The sequence below is a fragment of the Cynocephalus volans genome, chromosome 3 (genome assembly GCF_027409185.1).
Source record: "Cynocephalus volans isolate mCynVol1 chromosome 3, mCynVol1.pri, whole genome shotgun sequence".
Classification (NCBI taxonomy): domain Eukaryota; kingdom Metazoa; phylum Chordata; class Mammalia; order Dermoptera; family Cynocephalidae; genus Cynocephalus; species Cynocephalus volans.
This window is the reverse complement of record NC_084462.1, coordinates 64,679,429-64,701,113: the sequence shown is the minus strand read 5'-3', so window position 1 is coordinate 64,701,113 and position 21,685 is coordinate 64,679,429. Positions and strand designations below refer to the sequence as shown.

The window sequence follows — 21,685 nt, the reverse complement described above, 5'->3', positions numbered from 1 at the left end:
TGTCAAAGCGATATGCAAACAATGAAGATGGGAAAGGAGAGATTAGAAGGGGCCAGAGCTGGAGCCAACCAAGGGGCCTGGTTGCTATTCTGAGACTGCTCCCTAGACTTCCAAAAGCTGCATGCATTTAAATGTCCACATTTTCCCTCAGAAAACAGCAATCTTTACTTCTCATGGCCAAACAACACATAGTCTAATACATGTGGGAGAAATATGTTACATTCTTTTATGAACAGAATGTTAACATCACCTAGAATCAATATTTATATCCAAGAACACAATGAACTGGCTTGTTTTGTGCTGCATGGGTTTAAGACAGGGACATTTAGAGGGATTTGGAAGGTTCCCCCACCTCCTGTCCAGAAGATAGACCCATGGCAAACAAGCTGAGGTATCCCAAAGGGCTCTCTGGTCTGCCTGGGAGACCACACTTGGTTCCCTTCCTGCTCCTGCAGTCCTCGGTCTCTTGGGGATTGCAAGAGGAAGCCAGAAGCAGCAAGTGGGGCAGGAATTTGTGGCGAGGTCCAGGACATGAGGCAACATCCTGTCTGTAAGACAGCCACCTCCTGGTAGTGAGGGCTGCAGTGGCGGGAAAGACGGTCAGAGTTGCAACCCCCTCCATTCCTCTGCATTTCCTACCATATATATATACATAAGTAGGTGCTCACACAACGTCACACAAGTCCTTGGATGAGGGACTTCTGGGGACTGAAAAACAAGAAATAGGGTGAGATGACCTTTTTCTTTCATGCTGATGATGCTTTTTAGCCAGGCAATTACCCTTGTCTGAGGCAGCCATTGTGACAGATGGAAGGTGAGGTATCCTTGCCTCAGAATGCTGTATGTTCTTCCAGAGGCTTTTGGTAAACACCATTAAGCTCCTTAGGCCGGTTTGCTCCTTGACGTTTTTTTACTTTACTGCCTTTGGAAGCTACTGGTTCTGTGTCTGTAGTCAGCTGCTCTCCTTGTATGTAAAATCCTTATCCAATTAAAAGAACAAAAACAAACAAAAACCTTTCCACCTTTCCCAGAAGATTTAAGGTTTGCCTGCAACAGAGCATCTAAAGATGTGAGCTGACTCTTCATCTGGTGGACTGAATTGAGGCCTCATTTTGTAGAGCAAGCAGGCCCATTTCCTTTTCAGATTAGATGCTGAAGGTTACTACTTTGAACAGTACCACTTGTCTCTCATTAAATGCCTGGAGCTCATTATGGTATATTGTGCAGAAAAGTCTTTACTGCTTTAATAGTCATGATCTTTAGAAAAGATCCTTTGGCTTATGTATAAGATCAAGACATGATTAATCTTGGCCCCATTTAGCTGTGGGTCAAGTCTTCAGGCTACAATGAAATTCCTCTTTGCATGATCACAATTTACAATGGTCTGTAATCTATATCTCTTTTCTCTATGTTGTTAGCATGTTTAGTTGCTGCAATTCACTTGGTCTGTCCTGTTATTTTCATCCAGTTCTAAGAAACAACCAATAAATATCCCAATCACATTTACTATAAAATCAGCCAAGATAAACATATTATTTCACTGTAAGTCACTAGGATGTTTAGCATCATCTTTATAGATGTAAAGCTCCCCTTGCAGAAATCTCATGCAAGAAACCTATACAATAAGTTAAATGCTCGGAACAATTTTAGAGATACTGCCTGATGTAAGCTAACAGAAAAGTTGTACCTAGGTCCAGATGTTGTTCTGGTGTCAAGGATAGGACAAAAGAATAGTCAAGTTGGCAGTAGGGTAAAGGATAAAACACTGGACTCTTTAGTCAGGGGTGACAGAGGTTGGTGGGGTCTGACTTTCTGCCTGCAGAGGAGTGCCATGATCTGGGGGGAAAGGGCTAACAACAAGGGCCTCCTTGGAAGTCTTTAGTAAATGTCATCTCAAGTCCAGGCCTATCTTTTAAGCCCTAGAATTGTCAATACAAATGCTTACTTAACACCTACAGTCCAGCATCTCAAATGAACACGCTCACAAGGATCTCTGATTTCTGGCCACTCCCACCTGCCCCAGTCCGCTCCTCTTCTAGGAATCCCATCTCAATAAATGATGTCCCTATTCATCCCCGTGAAGCCTGAGATTCAGCTGCAGCTGCTCTTTCTCCCTCCCTCACACCTTTAGCACATCACTCATCTTGTTCATTCTCCCACCAAAACAGCTTTATTCTGTCCTCTTCCCCCTTCATTCTTCACTGCTACATACAGCCTTAGTCCAAGCTACCACCACCTCTACCAGGGGCCACAGCCACATCTCACCTCCCTATTTCTATGCTTGCTCCCTACAGTCCACTCTTTAGAGTAGCCAGAATAATTTTTTTTTTTTTTTGGTGGCTGGCTGGTATGGGGATGGAAACCTGGGACTTGGTGTTATCAGCGCCAAGTTCTAACCAACTGAGCTAACCAGCCAGCCCACTTCCCTCTTAGAAACCTTCAGTGACTCTCCTGCATACAGGAGAATATCCCAAATCCTTAGGATGGTTGATCAAACTTTACATGGCCTCACTCCTAGCTACCTCTTGCCACTCTTCCCCTACCTTTCTCTGCTCCAGCTCACCTCTGTTCTTTGATTTCCTCTAAAGCACCAACAAAAGCTGGCCCTCGTGTTCTCTTCTTGACTCTTTACCTAAGTCCTACTCCTTTTTCAAGTCTCACCTGAAGTGTCACTTCCTCAGAGGGGACTTCCCTGACCCCACATCTAAAAAAATAGTTTCCTACTCCCTGCTACCATGCTCTTGTGTACCACCACTCTTTTCCTGCATTTGATCCCCTGTGGTAATATTATGTCTACTTACATTTGTGTAATCATGTTTCTTCCACTAGACAGTAAGCTCCATGAAAGCAAGAACCATGTCTGTTTTGCCATATTCCTAGTGCCTGTCCCAGAAGGTCATAAATATTAGTTGAACTAACGAATGAAACTAGACTGCATACAGAAACCTGCCTGAAGGACTTAACACCACTTTCCTGGTGACTGCCTGGCCAGACCACATCTACCCACCATCCCTCCGTGGGAAATTCCTCATTGAGGGGTGGGAGAGACCAAGTCAAATTCCCAAATGTTTCTCCAATCTGCTCCTTTACTCCAACCCCACTGCAGGCTCTTCTTGCCTCTTGTCCTAACTTTTTTTTTTTTTTTTTTGTCGTTTTTTCGTGACTGGCACTCAGCCAGTGAGTGCACCGGTCAGTCCTATATAGGATCCGAACCCGCGGCGGGAGCGTCGCCGCGCTGCCAGTGCAGCACTCTACCAAGTGCGCCACGGGCTCGGCCTTGTCCTAACTATTTTAACAGTCTCTTAAACCAGTCTGTTTCCACACTGCCTTGAATTTGGGAGTACTTACCCTACGGACCAAAAACATGGGTGGTGAGAAAAACTACATCTTAGTTTTCACAAACCTCTAACTGAAAATTTGCATTTTTTAAAAATTATAAATGTTGGCAACAAACCCCAATAGTATTGGCAGGACCTGTGACTTTGCCACTAACAGAATCACAGATATTTTCATACCATATTACCACCATTGCAGATGCTGAAATATCACTTATGATCATTACTGATTTAAAATGATGGTCATTATTAGAGCTGTGGCTAGGTCATGTTATTTAATGCTTTATTAAGAAGCACAAATACTACTATTTTAGACATTTTCAGTATTTTGATAGCTATATTTCAACACAGATTTCCTTTGTAATTTTGCTTGTATTTTATTTTATGCATTTAAAAACGTTATTCTTAGAAGGGTCAACAGGCATCACCAGATTGCCAAAGGTATTCATGGCAGAGGAAAGGTTAAGGACCTCTGGTCCAGTTTTTCTTCATCTCATATGTCACTGCCTTATAAAGACAACCTTGGTGCTTTCTCTCTGCCTGCAGAATAAAAAGTTGGATCCCCTAGCATGGCATTCAAGGCCCATTTATAATCCATTTTCAGAATGCCTCACTGTCTTTATTTTTTATCAATCCCCTGGTTATAACCTGTGTCCCAGTCACAGTGAATTACCTGAGTACACCAAAAACTGCACTCATATTTCCAGGTCTATTTCTAGCTTCTCTTAAAGAACTACTCTTTTTCTAAGGCCCAGCTCAAAATGTTATCCTGGTAAAGTCCTTTTTTGACTTCCCCCAACCACAACCACCAAATCCTTCCTTTGTATTTTCCAGAACACTTTGCTCACAGCTGTTTGATCATTTATCAAACCCTATTGTAGTTAGCTTATATATCTGTTTTTTGTTATATTGTAAGTTTCCTGAGGAGGACTTCTTCAACTTTACATCCAAGACACATAGTAAGTACTTGGAGGTGTCTGAATGAATGAATATATCTAAAATATTCATTCTCCTGAGAGATGAGAAAAATCCATGACCACATTAGTTTGTCCTTAAAAAATAAGAACTTCTTTTCACAAATATAACACAAATCCACTTAAAAAATCCACCAGCCCCACAAAAAATAGAGGGTTATCATCTCATATCCCACTGTGTGGACCCTGTTGCCTTTAGTTGACTCTATCCTTAAAGATAACAAAAGCACCACTAGCAGTAACCCATTTGCTTAGCCTATAAACCTTTTAGCTGTATCACTGATGTCTTCTCACATTACCCTTCTTTGAATGATGCCAAATATATTTTGGCCAGCCTGCTTTAAGCAGATGCTTTCCATTACTTGCTCCAGAATTTTCTAACCATCATGTTATGGTACGATTTTTATATCCTAGAACATTCAGCTGCATTATGCCAATATTAAACAAATGCAGATGCAAGGTTTTAAAAATTCTTTTCCTAAGGAGCTTGAAAAATTAAAAAGGAGACCATTCCTTAATTTCATAGGGCAATGAATAACTTGGGTAACTAGATCTACATGTGTGCAGGTTGTTGAAGGAAGGAATGTTAGCAAATACTGACCTGAAGTTAGAATCTCATGGAACATCAGACTTTTGAGAGCTAAAAGGAATTTTCAACCGAGAGCAGAGGGATGTACGTGTATTGCCCAGAGGCTAATGTGCTGGTGGAATTTCAAATTTAGCCAGTCTAAAACAGAATCTTGATTTTTTTTTTCTCCATGTTATTCCATCCTTAAGTCTACACTATCTCAGGCAATGGCACCTCTATCCACTACAGAGTTGCACAAGCCAAAAAAAACCTAGGTGTCATTTTTGATTCTTTTTCATTCTCCACAGCTAATCCCTCAGCAAATTCTGTCCATTACACTTCCAAAATATATTCTGAATTCATCTGCTTTTCCACTCCCACTGCCACCAATGCAGACTAAGCTACTGTCACTTCTCACCTCGACTCCTGTGCCAACCTTCTAACTAGTCTGATTCTTCTCTTGCCTCCCCACAATTCTACACACAGCAGCCATAGTAATCCTTTAAAAATATAAATCAGATCTTGTCACTCACATTAGAACTCTCTGCACGTTATTCTTATAATAGAATTTAAACTCTTTACCACACCTTACAAGGCTCTACATGGTCTCATTATTGCCTGCCTTGCAACTCCAAAGCCACTCTCATTTGTTCTGCTCCAGCCTCACCAGCTTTTTCCTATTCCTTGAAATTCCAGAGCTCATTCCTGCCTCAGGACTTTGGCCTATTTCCTCAGCCCTTCACAGGGCTGGCTCCTTCGAACAATCTGGTCTTTCTTCAAAAGATCCTTTTTCAGAAAGGCCTTCCCTCTACCATAGTTTATATCATTTCATCTTGTCTTGGCAACTAGCTGAGATGAGTCTGTTAGATTACTTGTTTATAGTCTTTTTTCTCCCGGTGGGATATAAACTCCATGGGGACTGTGACCTAGAACAGCTTCTAACACAAGAAAGACATTCAACAATTATTGTTGGATGAATAGGTCTAATTCTAGTTCTCAGACCCACCAAGCTGTGCTGCTGCTTTGAACTCATGTCAGTCTCGTTAAATATCTCTAAGACAGTATGGCTACAGTGGAATGTGGAATCAGAACTATTCTGTATAAATCCTTTCTCTACCTGTTCCCAGTTGTGTAACTGTGCAAGGTACTTATCATCCCTGAGTCTTAATTTACTTAACGGTAAAATGGATATAGTAGTCCTACTCTGTTGTGGTAGGAATTAAATGACATAATTTATATAAAAAGCAGAACAGAGTGCTTGGCCTATAGTATGTGTCTAATTGTTATTTCTCTTTTTGCTTGAGTCTTCCATAAATTATAAGTTTATATAAGTGTCTCCTACTCTGTGACAGGCACTGTTCCAAGTGTTTTACATGGATTAACTAATTTAATCCACTTAAAAACTCTACAGGAAAGAAACTATAAATATCCATGTTACGGATGAGAAAAAAGAGTGGTTTAAGCAATTTGCCAAAGGTCACACAAGTGGAAAGCAGCAGAGCCCAGACTTGAACCCAGCAGTTCTATCCAATTTCAGAGGGAGTGAAACAGTCATTGACTATTGACCCCACAGCAGGAAACACATTTTCCATTGTAACCCAGCTCATGTATATGTATACATATGAATGTATCTAAAGTGTAAACAAGTTTTACAAAATAAGACTTACCCTTATTACAGATAGTGCATTCTGATAGTTTTGCTTCATTTCAGTTTTTAAAAATGTTTTTTGACTACCTTATTGGTTTAATGACCTATAAATAAGTCAAAAACACACATTGAAAAACTACTTGTCCAAATTACAATTAATCCAAATGCTCTTACTTTCCAGGTACCTCCACCTCTACCAGAAAAACTCTAAGAGCTATCAGTCCAGACTTTTATATCTCACTTACATTCCAGATAAAGTTCTTATTAGTTAATAATATATAATTCAACTCTGTACTCCACATATATGTACAATCAACTATATTACAATTAAAATCCAAACAAAACAAAAAATCTAAGTGAATTATTCAAATATATTCAAATATTTCAATTAAAAAAAAGTCCTTTTATTAGTTAAGATACTGAACCCCCAAGACTTAGATCTGTTTCCCACTGCAAACCTTTCGCACTTACCGAAAAACCATCCCTTGTCAGGTGAGACTCAAGTGATTCTTTCACTCTCCAAAAATTATCTCTATTAAGATTCTTAATATGAGCTGCCCTATGCTAGAGCTATTTATGTACATGTCTGTCTTCTCAACTAGACTATCAGAAACCACGTTTTATAAACATTTCTGTAGTCCCAAATAAAGACTATATTAAAGTGAAATGGAGAGAAGCTGATTATAAGGAACTCTGGCTCTTAAATGTTGGATGGGGGTGTCTGAGACTCAAACAAGGGAACACCCCTTCACCCAGCCTTACATATTCCCACATAAACATCTTAGGCATCTTCTCACTGATCCAGTGTTGTAGGCAGTTTACAGAATCCTTCTTCCTGGAAAATTTGCATTGGTCCTGCTCTTAATTTCCCAACGCTATTCCTATCCCCTTGTGCCTCCTTCTTTCTGCATTTTGCTAGGCTAAGAGAACTTACATTTCTATCTCTGGCAAAAGTTTCTCCCTGTAGGTACATATTATCATGAAAATGAACTGAAATGGTTTCTGAATGAGTGGATGTACATTAATATTTTCACTTGATTTTTCTGACTTTCAATCCTGACCTTTTTTATGAGCTGGCATTTGAGCTAGTGTTTATATCTGTAGATAATATAAAATATATATCTGAGTGCAGGTTATGTGTCAAAAATAAATAAACCAAAGGAAAAGCCCCTGACTTGGAACTCTCAGTTGCGAGGCAGGAAATTCTTTCAGATGGCAGGAAGTAGCTATGAGCTTTTCCGCCAAGCAATACTTCAATTTCCCTGCCCTAAGGGAAAGATTATCCTGGTGTTGTTTTAATTCCGCAGATGCTGAGCAGTTAGAGAAAGGGAACAAACAAGTAGAGGAAGTATTACCACCTGTTTATGTTGACTTTTACCAAACAAGACTGGCCACCAGCTGTTGAGGGGTAAGGGAGGAGGCTAAGGTGGGAACAGGAAATGCCAACTCACACTAAGCTAATTTTCAGCTTTCTGGCTGTTTGAAAAAAAAAAAGTGCCAAGGAAGTACATGGTCATCCTCAAATGGCCAGCAGGCAAAGGCAAGATAATGTATCCCATTCACTAACATAGCAGGCCAGGCTTAGTGCATACATGGAGTCACACACATGAGTTATGAAACTAACTTTAGTTGCATACTCTATATTTATTTTCAGGGGCTGGTCAGTTAGCTCAGCTGGTTAGGGCATGATGCTAATAACACCAAGGTCCAAGGATTGATCCCTGTACCAGTTAGCCACCAAAAAAAAAAAAAAAAAGATATATTTATTTTCTCCTTCCTTACTGACTAAAACCCATATATCATTGGGGCAGTAACGTCCACACAAGGAAGACATTTCTTAGCCTCCCTTATAGCTAGCTAGTCACATGACTGAGTTCTGGTCAAATAAAGTGAAAAGTGTTGAGTATGATTTCCAGGAAGACTCTTTAAAAAGCGCTGACTCAGTTAGGTTTGCCCTCTTTGTCCTTCCCGTCTTTTCATCATGCTGTCAGAAATTTCAAAGTGATGGCTGATGGTCAAGCAGCTATTTTGGACCATGAGGTGACCTTGAGAGAGGAACCCTATCATGGTGCAGCAGAAGGCTCTGTATTACTCCTGGACAGCCTACCTTTGGCACACTTTTCTGTGAGACAGACACACTTCCTACTTAAGCTGTTGCTGATTTGGATTTCTGTTAAAACACAATCTTAACTGAGATACTCTGATAACTCTTGGTGTTCATGTAACAAATACTTCCTATCCTTCAAAGTGTGGTTAATTCTGTTACCTAATTCTATCATTGTAACAATAGTGTAAGAGAGCTGAGGCATATATTATGTCAGAAAAGGAAACTGGAGTTGACTTGCCTAATACCACACAGCTAGCTACTTGGAGAGCAGCAGGCTCTGGAAGCTAGGTTGACTTACCCCTACAATTTTAAAAGCATGGTGGAAATAGGTGACAAGTTTCTTTTAAAAAGGTTTTGGCTGGTTTAGTAGTGGTTATTTTTAAAAAGCAAGCATTTGAGCACAATTTATCTCTTCTGTCAAAAGATTTCCTACAGGATCACTGACTTTAAAAACATCCTTCAAGTTGCCTCCAGAATGCTACTGCTACACATTGTATTGTTATATCTAAAAGAGCTGAATTCTAAAACAGGTGAAGACACACTTTGAATAAACAGTTAGTAAAATGAATGTGTTACTGTTTTAAAAGCATAACAGACTTGATGATTAAGGCAGAGTTGACAAAGTCTTTAAGAGGAAAAAGCAGAGGCAGGACTTTTTCATTACAATGAAAGTATAATTAAATCAGGTGGATTCAACATAGAAAAGTTTTAATGAGACAAATGTCAGGCAAGCATATCAACTTTAAAAAACAGAAAATCTAAAAGTTTAATTACAAAAACACTTGTACAGAAAACTTGGCATTTTAACAATTCCAAACACACATACACAATTTTTTTCCCCTAAAATTTGTCAGAAATAAAACACTTGTCTCCGTTTCCTCAGTTGCTCCTTGTGTTTTAAAAGAAAGAAATCTATAACACTGAATAGGCAACAGCTTATTTCTTGAGAAGAACATATAAGTGCAGTAATATCTACAAATTTACTGGGAAACATGAATTAGATATTGTGCTAGCCTGTAACCTCATTTACCACCTCCTCTTAGAGCACAGAGAGGGAGGAGGTGGCACAGACCTGCTTTATGGAACCAGACAGTTTTGTGGCAGCTGAATTCCAGTCACCAGGGAGTCAGGAGGTGTGTAGCTACTGGGAGAGCCAGCATTTTTAAAATGCTGAGAAAATAAGAGAGGCTTATTTTATTAAACTAAGAGCTGCTTATTTTGTGAAAATGATTGCAAACTGTAGGCTCTCTTGAGATCTCATGCACTGCTGAATATGCAAATATTTCAAGTCACTGTCAGGTGTCCCATTTGACACCAGAGTCAGAAGAATGATAATCTTTGGACCAAGTTACAGCCTTTCCTGGTCACAAAATCAGTGCTAACAAAGCTGCACAAAACTGAACACAAAGGAGAAACAGAGAGAAATATTAGAAGGAGGGAAGAAAGGACAGAAAGCCCGTGGCAGAAAGCAGACAAAAACTTCCAGAACCAGCTTGGATGTCCTTCTGCCACAGACAGTGAGTTCTAGTTTGGACCTGGCAGGCAGCATGGAGTCTAAGAAAAGTGGAAGAAACAGCAGATGAGAGCAAGAAAACTGGAAAATACAGGAAAAAAGCAGGAGACCGGTCTAGGTTTATAGCAGTAGATAATGATGGGTCTTATTCTAAAAAATTGCCAAGAGGTGGTAAGTGCGATTCAGTGCATGAGAACTTGATGTGTTCACATAAGTTATTAAAAAAATTGTTTTGTTGTTGTTATCCTTTGGACTACTAAAGAAAACAAGTAAGGAGATTCTGAGAAGATAGGATGGTGCAGCAACATGACAGGGAATTTCTGCCTTGCACTCTGGCTGATGAGCGTATTGTGAGAGGGGCCATACTTCCATTCACCTGCCTTCAGTGGCGTGGTGCCTGGACAATGAGCTCAGCATGCTCTGCTTTGGTTCCAAAGATCTCAGCTGCAACCTTCAGCCCTGTGCTCTAGGGCATCAAAAACAAACAAACAAAAAACAGCAAAAAATACCCCTGAGGTGAAGAATCAGAATCTTGCTTCCCCTTGCTGTTAAAGGAACCAGAAACCCTTCTTTGCTTTTGCTGTTTAAAAAAAAAAAATCACTTGCTAAGGAGGGAGAAGGAAGGGAAGCTTGTCTTTTCCACACAGATTCAGCAGTTAATAGCTACAGAGGAAGACAAAGGACATGAGAATTCCTCTATGCCCTTTCTGTCAGCTCAAGAGACTATTCTGAATATGTTTTCACCTATCTAAGTCCAAGAATCATTACACCTGAAGAAGACAGGGATTCCCTCAGTTTTCACTTCTGATCAACTTTGGACTTTTTTTCAATACCAAATGAAAAACTACTCTTTCCCTTTCTCCTCTGTTTACCAATGACCTTTTCTTTAGCAAAAATGCTCCACAAGACATTGCCAACAGATGGGAACAGAAGAGCCTTGCTGGGGCTGGGACTCCATGTCTGTGCAGGAGCAATGCTTAGAAAACAGCAGGCAGTACCAAGGAAGAAGGTGAGAGTATTCTCCTTCAGGGCAGCAATCACAAAGCCAGGTACCCACTGAGCACTCTGTGGGGTATGAAACACAGCCTGCTCCACAGGGCACTGTCAACAAGAAGCTCCTTTCTTTGGAGACACAGCAGGGCAATGATGGGAGAAGATTGGGCCCATCCAATGAGAGAAACTCTCTTTCAGAACCCTGCTGAGCTATAAAGCCCAGAGGTCAGAAAATGGAGATGTATAACTTGGTGTGAGTGAAGGGAAGCAAAATATAAACCCCTGAAGGCATTTTAAAAAAGTGACAGCTAGGTAAGAAAACGAGCTCTACCAATAAAAGGGTCTAATTGGAATTGCAACAATGGGAAGTCATTCTTTCTGCTGTAGCAGATGTCAGCCTCAGGGTCACCTAGTCAGCAGAATATATGCAGATCCACTTTAACAGAAATGGAAATGATAGGAAACTGAAGACTTGGGAGAGTGGCTGTACACTTTCAAAGTTCCACACAAGGATGATTCCATAGGAAGTTCATACACACGTTCTTTTTGCTGCTCCCTCATATGGCTTGCTGGGGTGAAGGCAACTCACTCACTGGTAATTCTTTCACAAGCAAAGGGATCTGTCTGTACTCCTCTGCCCCCATGGATGGCTTCTCATTCCTCACAAGCAGAAACACTTACAGAACCTCTTGGAGCTCTAAGACCTGTAGCATTAGAGAGAGAAGGAAAAAAAAAAGGGGGGGGACATCACAAAGGTAAGTACTGATCAGAAGGGTTAGGGCTACGAATTTTAAAGATGTTTGTTTTATTTTCATATAGGTTAAGGTGAAGGGCAAGGTGTATGTAAACTAAAGAGCACATAAAGCTGCAACCAGGCAATCTCATTGAGATGTTTCAGAGAACCCTTCAATGAGAACACAGCACTGCTCCAGTTCAGCAACAATGTGAGGTAGGAAAAGCTTCAGCTAAACACAGAAAAGCAACTATCAGGGATAAGTCTGACTAGAGAAAATTAGTACTTCAGTCCAAAGAATATATGGTTAATCAAAACCAATTTTCTTCAAGTATAAATCTAAGGATATCTGTACATGTAGGAATGTACTGTGTGCATGTGATCAATACATTTTCTCATACTGATAAAAATGTAATCATATAAGAAAGATTTTTTCTTCTCAAACAGCCCTATATTTATCATTGGTTAGATTGAAATCAGGTAACATATGGATTGTAACAGTTTATATAAAGTGGTCACCTCTCAACTTAAAATCACTCTTATGACTTGCAGCTCTACTTGTCTCTAGGAACTAGTTAGCTACAAGAAAGGTGACAGCTGGGGTAATTCTTCCATTGTATATCTATAAAAATAATTTTAAAATGGGCTGACCAAAATTCTGTAACATAACTACTGGATTGTAGTTTTTTTTTTCTGTTTACTTCCTACTTATCTTAATTCTCTATTCCAAGATTTTTTAGTGCCTTCCCTACCACTTACAGCAATGATTTAGAAACCTCACCGAATGGGAGTTTAGATATCTGGGTTCTAGTCCTGGATTCTGTACTATCTACTCAGGTATTTTCAGGTAAGATGTTTCACCTCTTTGGGATTCAGCTTTTTCATATATAAAATGCTAGATTTCTAAAGGTCCCTCCCGTCTCTAATATGCTCCTCTAAAACTTGTAGATCATTAGCTTCCCTTTACTCACTGGCTCCTGACAGTGGATGAAACCTTTGCCAAGCTCATGTCAGAGTTATTAATTGCACCAGGAGTGCTGGGGACATCAGGCCTTGCTGTACATACTTGTATAATGAGGCCAAGCTAGTATCAATCACAGTTTTTGTAATTGTTTCATTTGACAGTTTTGGGGGGTGGGGGCAACTATCTATTCTTAGTTATGTTTGCATGGCTAGATATTAAGAATTTGTAGTAATATAATAGTTTACATTTTCAGGTATTTTTTCAAGGGTAAAATATTTGTAGGTTGAAATCAAGGACAATGGCAATATGCTAGGTTTTCAAAGACACCTCAGAAAGCAGACACTATGGTTTATATTCTTAAGATGGGTAACAGTCTAGGAGTCTTGCTGGCAAAATGCTCAAAATAAAAAACCACTTTTGGCTCAATACAGTACTTGCATTAATGGCCCTATACCTATGTGAGGAGACACCATGTTATCAATTACTGTTTTCTTTCACAATCTTCCACACTGTTTCTTTCAGCTCTCTTTTCAAGCCTACGAGTGCTAATTGAAAACACTGTATGAAAATGAGAAGGATGATGAGCTTCTGAAAAATCCCAAGCCTAGATTTACAAGCTGTTCTCTTCATAAGCAGAAGCAGTAATGACACTTCTTTATTCTGCAGGGAGTCCAGCCATCTCTTAGAAGTATAGCCTGTTCCATCTGGCTACTCACTAGAAGGACAGTAATCCTTTCCCCATCAGAGCACGGCTGAGGCTAAAGTATAATGAATTGCCTTGTACAGTTACCATTCAAGGGCATGGCCAAGAAGGATAAAGACTTCTGCCTTTGTCTCTGCTAGCAGATGTTGCCTCATTAGATTAAAAAATCATGGATTTTACTTATTCTTATACATGTTGTTCAAAATCTAAACAAAGCGAGAATATGAATTACATATATGTGTGCTCGTGCACCTGCCAAATAAAGTACAAAGATTCAGACTCATGACCAGCCATTCTATGGAGCATATTCTGCTGTTGACTACTGTGTTAGTATCCATACGTGGCACCTACACACAGTTTATATGTCTCTATGTACAAAACAATTTAATTGATAGACCAAAGGGCTGCCAATTTTGTGGGATGGCATACTAAAAGGGAACCCTATCTTTAAGAACTTGAGTGAACAAATACCAATTCTATTTAAGAAATGATAGCTGATGACTAACCATTAGTACCAAAAAGTTTGCATGCATAGATTCCTTCTGGAAATGCACTTTTTTCTCCTCTAAAAGGATGTTAAACATACTACATTGTTAAATATATTCTAAAAAAACTTATTTCTCTCTCCTCTCTTTTTTGCTTATTGAGAGTTTATTTTTTGATCTATTAAAACCAGGGCATTATTTCACTGTATGGTTAGTCCACACCAACATATAACACAGTCACTCTGCTATTGAGTGGTGAATAAAAAGGCTTCCTAATTATATAAGTTTATAAACATAGAACGTCTCACTGACTACTTGTAAATTATCATTAATATTTTCCAGGGAAAAGGAAGATTAACAAGTAAGTGATATTTTCTTCTGAGTGCTGTTTTGGGCATGATTTCCTCTAAGTTTTTCACTTTCTTCAAAAACCCTTTGGGAAACTAATGCCTGAGAATACAGGGCTGGCTGGTTAGGTCAGTTGGTTACGGTGTGGTGATAGCACCAGGGTGCAGAGTACACCTAATAAGTGACAAAGCTGGAACCAATGTCCACCACAAAAATCATGCTTTTTCCATTAAACTATTCTGAAGTATGAGAAAAAACTGTCTTGATTCTGTTTTCTAATATTATTTACTACCTTAAGCAACTATGCAACAGGAATCTTAATCAAGTCTCCAACTCATTCATTCAATGTAATTCTAAGGTTTTGTAGCATTGATAAAGTCTGATGGCATCTTTTTTTTGATGATGTGCTGGCAAATAATTATCCCATCAGTGAGCACTTACCATTCCCTAACGATCAAGCCTGTTCACAACTTCTCGAACTGTAGCTATGAAGTTTTCATTGTCCTGGGGATTAGCTAAAATAATACTGTGCAGTCTGTTCATATATGAGTCAATGGTGTCCACTGTAGGTGTCTCTCCACTTCCTGAAGTGAGAAAAGAAGAGATAGTAAGAAAATCCTCCCCTTCAGTTCAACCATAAAAGTTAGGTGAATCCACAGCAAAAAATATTGTAACTCTAACGTGGTCTACTTCACAGACAAGATTTTAATTTTAGAGGAGAGACTTTTAGATTTCAAAGAAATGAGACTAATTCACATACTCTAAATAAACAGAAGGGCTATATAATTGCTGTACAGTATATATGAGTAGCTGCATGTAACCGAAGGTTAGAGATTCTCCCAGCTTTCTGCTGTGACTCTCCTCAGAATGAAAGAATATGTAAGAGACACTAGTGTTTGTTTTCTCTTCCTTCCCATTAAAAAAAACCAAAAAACAAATATAAAGAAAACATACTTAAGAGAAAGTGCTCTCCTTGGGATTTATTACTCAGTTTCCATTGTTCTGAATATAAAATTTAAGCTTATTAGAAAGGAAAATAGATTATACTAAAACATAAGTGGACAAAAATTAAATAACCAGAGAGCATGAAATTTTGGACGGTTTTAGCCAATACTGACATTCTATATTACATGATCCACAGAAAATCCTGAGGGGAAAAAAAGCCTTATCTTATTGATTTTCCTCTTGGGGAAGATTTCAACCTTCCCATACCAATACTAACATAAAAAGCACCCCCAACCCCCACTCCCAGCACTGAAAGTACTCAGGCAGGATGACATTACCAGGCAAGGGCATGCTGGCAAAGCTGCTGGTCAACACCTGCCGCAGGGTCTCCAGGTGCTGCTGTAAGACTGTGTTGCGACTCCGCTCTTGGATTACATCCACCTCCAGCTTCTCCACTGCTGTGCGCATGCTCTCCACATGTTTTTGCAAGGCTGCATTTCTCTCCTCAAACTCCATGTTTGATTTGCGAAGCTGGCGGAGCTCTGCCTCCCGAGCTGAGAGCATACACCCCACAGAACACATGCAGCACAAGTAGGAGTCTCTGAGGAGTCCCAATGACTCTCATAAGGAAGTTCTGCTTAGCTGTCTCTAATTAGCTACTTCACCTTATCTTCCTATTCTCATTACGGCATTCTAGATAGCAATTTCAGCAATGAAATGCCTGACTCCCCAGAGCTATTTTAATTCTTAAAGCTGGTCACATTCTGTACATAAGATTGCAACAAACAGTTGCAGTTCCAGTATTTTGTTAGTTAGTTTTTGCTTTTTAAAATAGTGCAATGTGAAGCCTGAGGGGTTTCATGGGGGGGTACCCTGGGAAATCACCCAAGCACAGCTGTGGGTACTCATCTTTACTATAATGGGATCAGCTTTGCCCTTACTTTATATTTTGGACTCCCATGTAAGCTTTCATTTGTACAAAGGGTTCCAAGCTAAGTGTCTGAAACAAACTGAATTAGTGATTTACATTTATCTCCTTTGATCCAGAGACCAAAGAAACTTTGACAACACTGACCTAGCTTTCCTTCACTGGTCTTTGAGCAGCTACTACCTTTACTACATAGTGAAGCAGTTATTCTTCTTCCAGACTTGTCCTAGGGAGGGATATCACTATCATTGCTTTTGAGCGATGAATTCCTCCTGAGAACTAAATCCCCTGTCAAAGACCCAAGGAACACAAAAAATCACCTTTGCTGTGGTTCAGGAATTCCTCTGTAAATATAGGGATGTCAAAAACAGATCGTTCCTTTACCTCTGTTTCTTTCTGTGAATCAAGAATAACAAAATGGTTAATTTCTTAAACAGAAGCTAAGAGTCTGAAGGCACAATGGCCATACCTTCCTTAAAAAATATTTGGATCAGCAGCAATCAGTCCAGGTGAGTCTGTGAGGAAAATGTATTCATTTTTTCATTGGAATGGAACTTTCATAGAGTTCAAGCAGGCTAAGTATTCAGTTCTCTCAGTTGTACAACTGCTGTGCAATGAGAAATCTTAAAATAAACCTATCTAAATTTCCCTAATGAAGAAAGCTATTTCTTAGCTTTGTGCGTTGAGTAGTTGTGAAAACGGCTGAGGTGGGGAATTGAGAGAGGGTGTTTTTTCAGTCACTTCTGTTGGTTATGCATGTAAAATACTCCCGGAGATAGAACTATGCAATCTAAATTTGCAGAGTGGACAACAAAAATTCTTTGGGGCTCTTTTAGACTTTCTTCAGACATAGGAAAAACACAAAAAATGAAGAAGTCAGAAATAAACAGGCTTTAAAAATGAGGAAGCTAAGGATTATGTGAGATAGAAAAGAATAACAAAGCCTAAAATTAATTCGCCAATAAGCCATTAAAAATAAAAAAATTCTCACAAAACCACTGCAAAATATATTCCACAACAATCTTTAAGAATAAAACTAATACTTCAAGATGCTTTGGCTGCCATTTCTACAATGAATTTGACATTAAAAGCATTATGAATATAAATTATAAGTGTCTTGGCATAGTGTTCAAAATCTTCCTGTAAGATGGTAAAGAGAATAGTAGGAAATGAATACTGAAGAAATTGCTAATGATATCTGAAGATTCCAAAACCCACATGAAAAACAGTAACAAAATACCCAGAAATTGTTCCTATAAAAACATGTTTAAAGCTAGAAATAGAATGTATCTTTCCTACTCTTGTCACCACTAGTTTTATATCTCTGAACATAAAGATGATTTGGTGCCCAGTAGAAAAGCTAAGCAATTAACTGACTATGAGGTAATTCTGACAGCCAAGCTCCTGTTTTCATACTGGTGTCTGCCTAGTAAGAGGGCTGGGCTGTGTGGACTGCTTGCCAATGGCAGCTGATTAAGATAGACATTTAAGGGCTGGCCGGTTAGTTCAGTTGGTCAGCTGGAGTATTGATAATACCATAGTCGAGGATTCGGATCCCTACACTGGCCAGCAGCAAAAAAATAAATAAATAAACTAAAAAAAAGATGGACATTTAAGATGTAAGTCTGAAAAACTATGTATTTACCTTAGGAAAATTTCAGAGCACTTAAATTTTACCCTATCTTTTTCTTTCTAAAGAAAGAAAGCAGTTTCCCCAAATAATTTAAAAATAACAAAATTATTGAAAGCCCCAAGTTTCAACATGCAAAGCTCTACCTTGAGCTAGTTCCTAGTGGATTTCAATGTGAACTAATGCATGGGCAAGAAAGGCTGGTTTCAGAAGGGATCTTAGACACATTTCACAGTGGCTTTCTCTCAACTCTGCTGGCTGACCATATGCTTTAACTCTGTTACTAGGTTGCTGCAGGAAAACAAAACACTTATGACATACAATCCCAACAGGTATAAGGCAAACATCATAAGACTTTGTTCAGTCTCCTATTTAACTGCACAGGCTTCTATGAGATCAGCTAACTAGCCATAGGTGTCAATATCTGCCAGTTAGATGGGTAAGTGCGGATGCTTGGCTCCTAATACCTTGGTATGAAGACTTTTTTCCAAGGTCTTGATTCTCCTCAGACTGGTAATTTTGTTCTCTTCTTTGCCAGAGCAGTCAAACCAAGCTAATTATGTAAGGGCAGAGGACAGTACCACATGGGTGCATTAACACACTGTCCCTTGGTACAGCTTCTTAGAGTGCAAAATAAAAAACATTAAAGCAATTAAATGAAACTGTTCAGTCTCTGAAAAGCAACAGAGAAATTCTACTTAACGGAAGAGTGGTAATAAAAACCATCAGCACTCTTCCATTACTGAGTACATTACTTGGCCTGGAGAGGATCCTCCTGGGGGCTTGGATATACTTAAGCTGCTCCAAGGATCGCTCAAGGGATTAAAATCATAAGGATTTGATTACCTCTTCATTGAAAGGGTCTAATTTGTTCAGGCTGAGTGTCATTTTGTCATTTCTCATAAATTAAAGGAGAAACAAAATTATTGTTTCTATCAGTTCTCACATGAGACGTAGATACTTTCTTGAGAGTAATACTAGCTGACTTCTGGGTCTAGTGGGCTGGTTTTTGATTTGAGAGGAGTAAGATACTCTTCACTTTGTTTTTTCATTCTATATATTGAGTGGAGGTTAAGAGAACAGAGGCCCTTTTGATCTGAACCTATTTTGCTATGTACTAGGCTCAGGGCCAGAATTTCAGAGAGTGTGATATGGTTCTCTCAAGTGCCCTTTACTTTGGGGAACGCTCTTAATATTGTGTACCAGGCTGAAGTGCCCCACTGCTATGCAGAATGGCTTTCAGGTCAGCATTTCTTTAGCTCAATATGCACTCTCCAGTATCTGCCTTGGTAATAGTGTCATAGAGATCCAAGTTCCATTTAGGAATACAATAGGTTTCTTTACTATACACAGACCAAATAATTTCTGTCTTGACTGGCAACAAATTCTGCTGACATCTCAGGCAACCAGGTCCATTTTAACTTTCAACATTATTTAGTTTATTCTACATAGCGTGGCATTGTGCTGCCAAAAATGCTAGCCTGTGATACAGAAGGCCTGGATTTCAGTCATACTTCTGCCTGTAACTTAATTCAATAAGTGATTCTGGGTACATTCTTTCCTGTTTTAGGCAAATCACTTTCCTCACTGCAAAATGAGGTGGTAAGTTGAGAGGCTCTCCGAGGTCTTAGTATTCTAAGATGAGCTTAAAGACTATTCTATTACATTTTTCATTTTACTCCTCATAGGATAAGTAAAGGGAAATAAATCACGTATTTAGATCTATGGCTCTTTTATTAACTTACTCACACTTCAAAATGGCTCAAGCCACTTTACCAACCCTGAGGTACCCCCACAAAACCTGGGTTATCTTTAAGGCCTGATTCAATTCCTCCTTTCCATGGGGCCTTCTGTGGCTGCTTTTCACCCACAGTGCTTTCTTATTTTTCTGAACTTCTATACTATTAAGTTATATGTAAGAAAATCACTGTGTAACAGTGTTTAAAAATAGTCTTAAACAGTGTTTAAAACAGTTTGAAAAAATTTAAGCCAGTTCTTTAATACTGCAATTATTATGAAATTAACTATTTCAGAAAATATATTATTCAATGAAAAATAAAAACTGATTAAGTGAGGGACATTAATTGGGTCAATAATCTTACTAAGACAGCTTTATCATGATGCCGGCATACCAACGGATAGATTTACAGAACCTTCTATATATACATTTGAGAGAAACTACTGCTGGCTTTCCACCTACCCACTCCTTTTATTTTTGATTTGGTTTAACATGTGTTTCAACCTGCAACAGAGAAATCTCACAGAGACTCATCATAAATCATAGAAATTGTAGAAATTCATATCATAAATGTATTTTAATAAAAAGTTTCATTTCTCAAGTCAGCAGCAGCAGTAGCTTCTATGACGACTGAATCTACTTCATCTTTTCCAACTGCAACTATCGACTTTACTGAAGACGAATATGCCACAGACAGTTTGGCCAGCAAAATCCATAGAGATAAAATGAGTCAGTGATTGACTAGAAGACATGAGATCTAATGTTTCAGATTACTGTTCATATTCTCTTTTGTAACCATGAAGAATAAAGAAGGTATAAAGTAGGGGAAAAAAAGTACAGAAATTTCAGGATATTGATGGGTAGGCATAGAGACAAAGGATAAAGGCAATAAGTAATTATACAAATGTCTGGTAATATGAAAGCTTTGTAACACCATTCATTTTTTTTTTTTTTTTTAAAAGATGACTGGTAAGGGGATCTTAACCCTTGGCTTGGTGTTGTCAGCACCACGCTCAGCCAGTGAGCAAACCGGCCATCCCTATATGGGATCCGAACCCATGGCCTTGGTGTTATCAGCACTGCACTCTCCCGAGTGAGCCACGGGCTGGCCCCAACACTATTCAATTATGATATGAAATTCAAGGTATACATACAAAGTTTCTCAGGCAAAAAACATTCATAACATTTCATCTTAATCAGAGCACAGAGATATCAGCTATAACTACACTTACACAGAATTTACATGAAGAATAAAACGCTAATATTTCCTGTGCATCTCACTTTATAATTCACGGATGGTAGCACATCTATTTGACTTGTGAATCTGAATTTTTTCTGTATGTTTTGAAAGTCACCAACACCAAATCAGGTATGAGAACTACAACCTCAAGATAAATAAGTTATTACTTTGAAAAAAATGATTTCCTTGATTTAGTAAAAAATCAAATACATGTAAAAGAGTACATTAGAAAATTCTTTTTGTCCAAATTCCTACTGTTTTTCAAGCCAACTTTAAATGTGTTCTTGAATAAAAATTAAGTATTTCTGAAACACTTCCTCCATGCAAGGGCATCGTGCTAGGTGGTATGGAGTTGGATACAAAGATGAAAACTAGACCATGAATGACCTCAAAGAGACTGCAATCCAAGAGTGTGAATAATAGAAGTACTTCAATAATCTCAACACCAGGCCATATCAGCTAAGTACCTAAGACAAGTATAGAGAGCAGCAAGGGTTAAAATGTTGAAGAAAACAAGAAAAGTTTGAAGGAGCAAACAGAACTTAAAATACGGTTTGAAGGATGGGGATGGGAAAAAAATGTGTGAGGGAGAGAAAGTATTCTTATGAAAGTGATAATATGAACACAGGCAGGAGGCAGAGAAGGTGGGGCACCTGGAGGACAGTGAGAAGTAAAGGTTTTAAGTATATAAGGTATATAGGTATTTGGAGTGAGAAGTTGGGACTTACACAAGACCCTGACTACTGAGTTTGCATGCGATGTGGTAAGCAATAAGGAGTCACTGAGCATTTAAAGCATGAAATTACCATGGACTTTAGTATTTTACAACCATA

General features: G+C 38.9%; 1 protein-coding gene across 2 annotated transcripts in view; it reads right to left on the bottom strand.

The window, feature by feature from the left end:
* Positions 1-9,373: 9,373 nt before the first annotated feature.
* Positions 9,374-21,685, bottom strand: part of HMG20A (high mobility group 20A) — an 80,079-nt gene continuing 67,767 nt past the window's right edge. For both annotated transcript variants that reach the window (XM_063091542.1, XM_063091541.1), the window contains 4 exons: positions 16,565-16,640; positions 15,655-15,870; positions 14,813-14,955; positions 9,374-11,842 (listed from right to left, as the gene is read on the bottom strand). In XM_063091542.1, the coding sequence (XP_062947612.1) occupies positions 14,819-14,955; positions 15,655-15,870; positions 16,565-16,640 (429 nt within the window). In that variant the 3' untranslated portion in view covers positions 9,374-11,842; positions 14,813-14,818. The remainder of the gene's footprint in view (positions 11,843-14,812; positions 14,956-15,654; positions 15,871-16,564; positions 16,641-21,685) is intronic.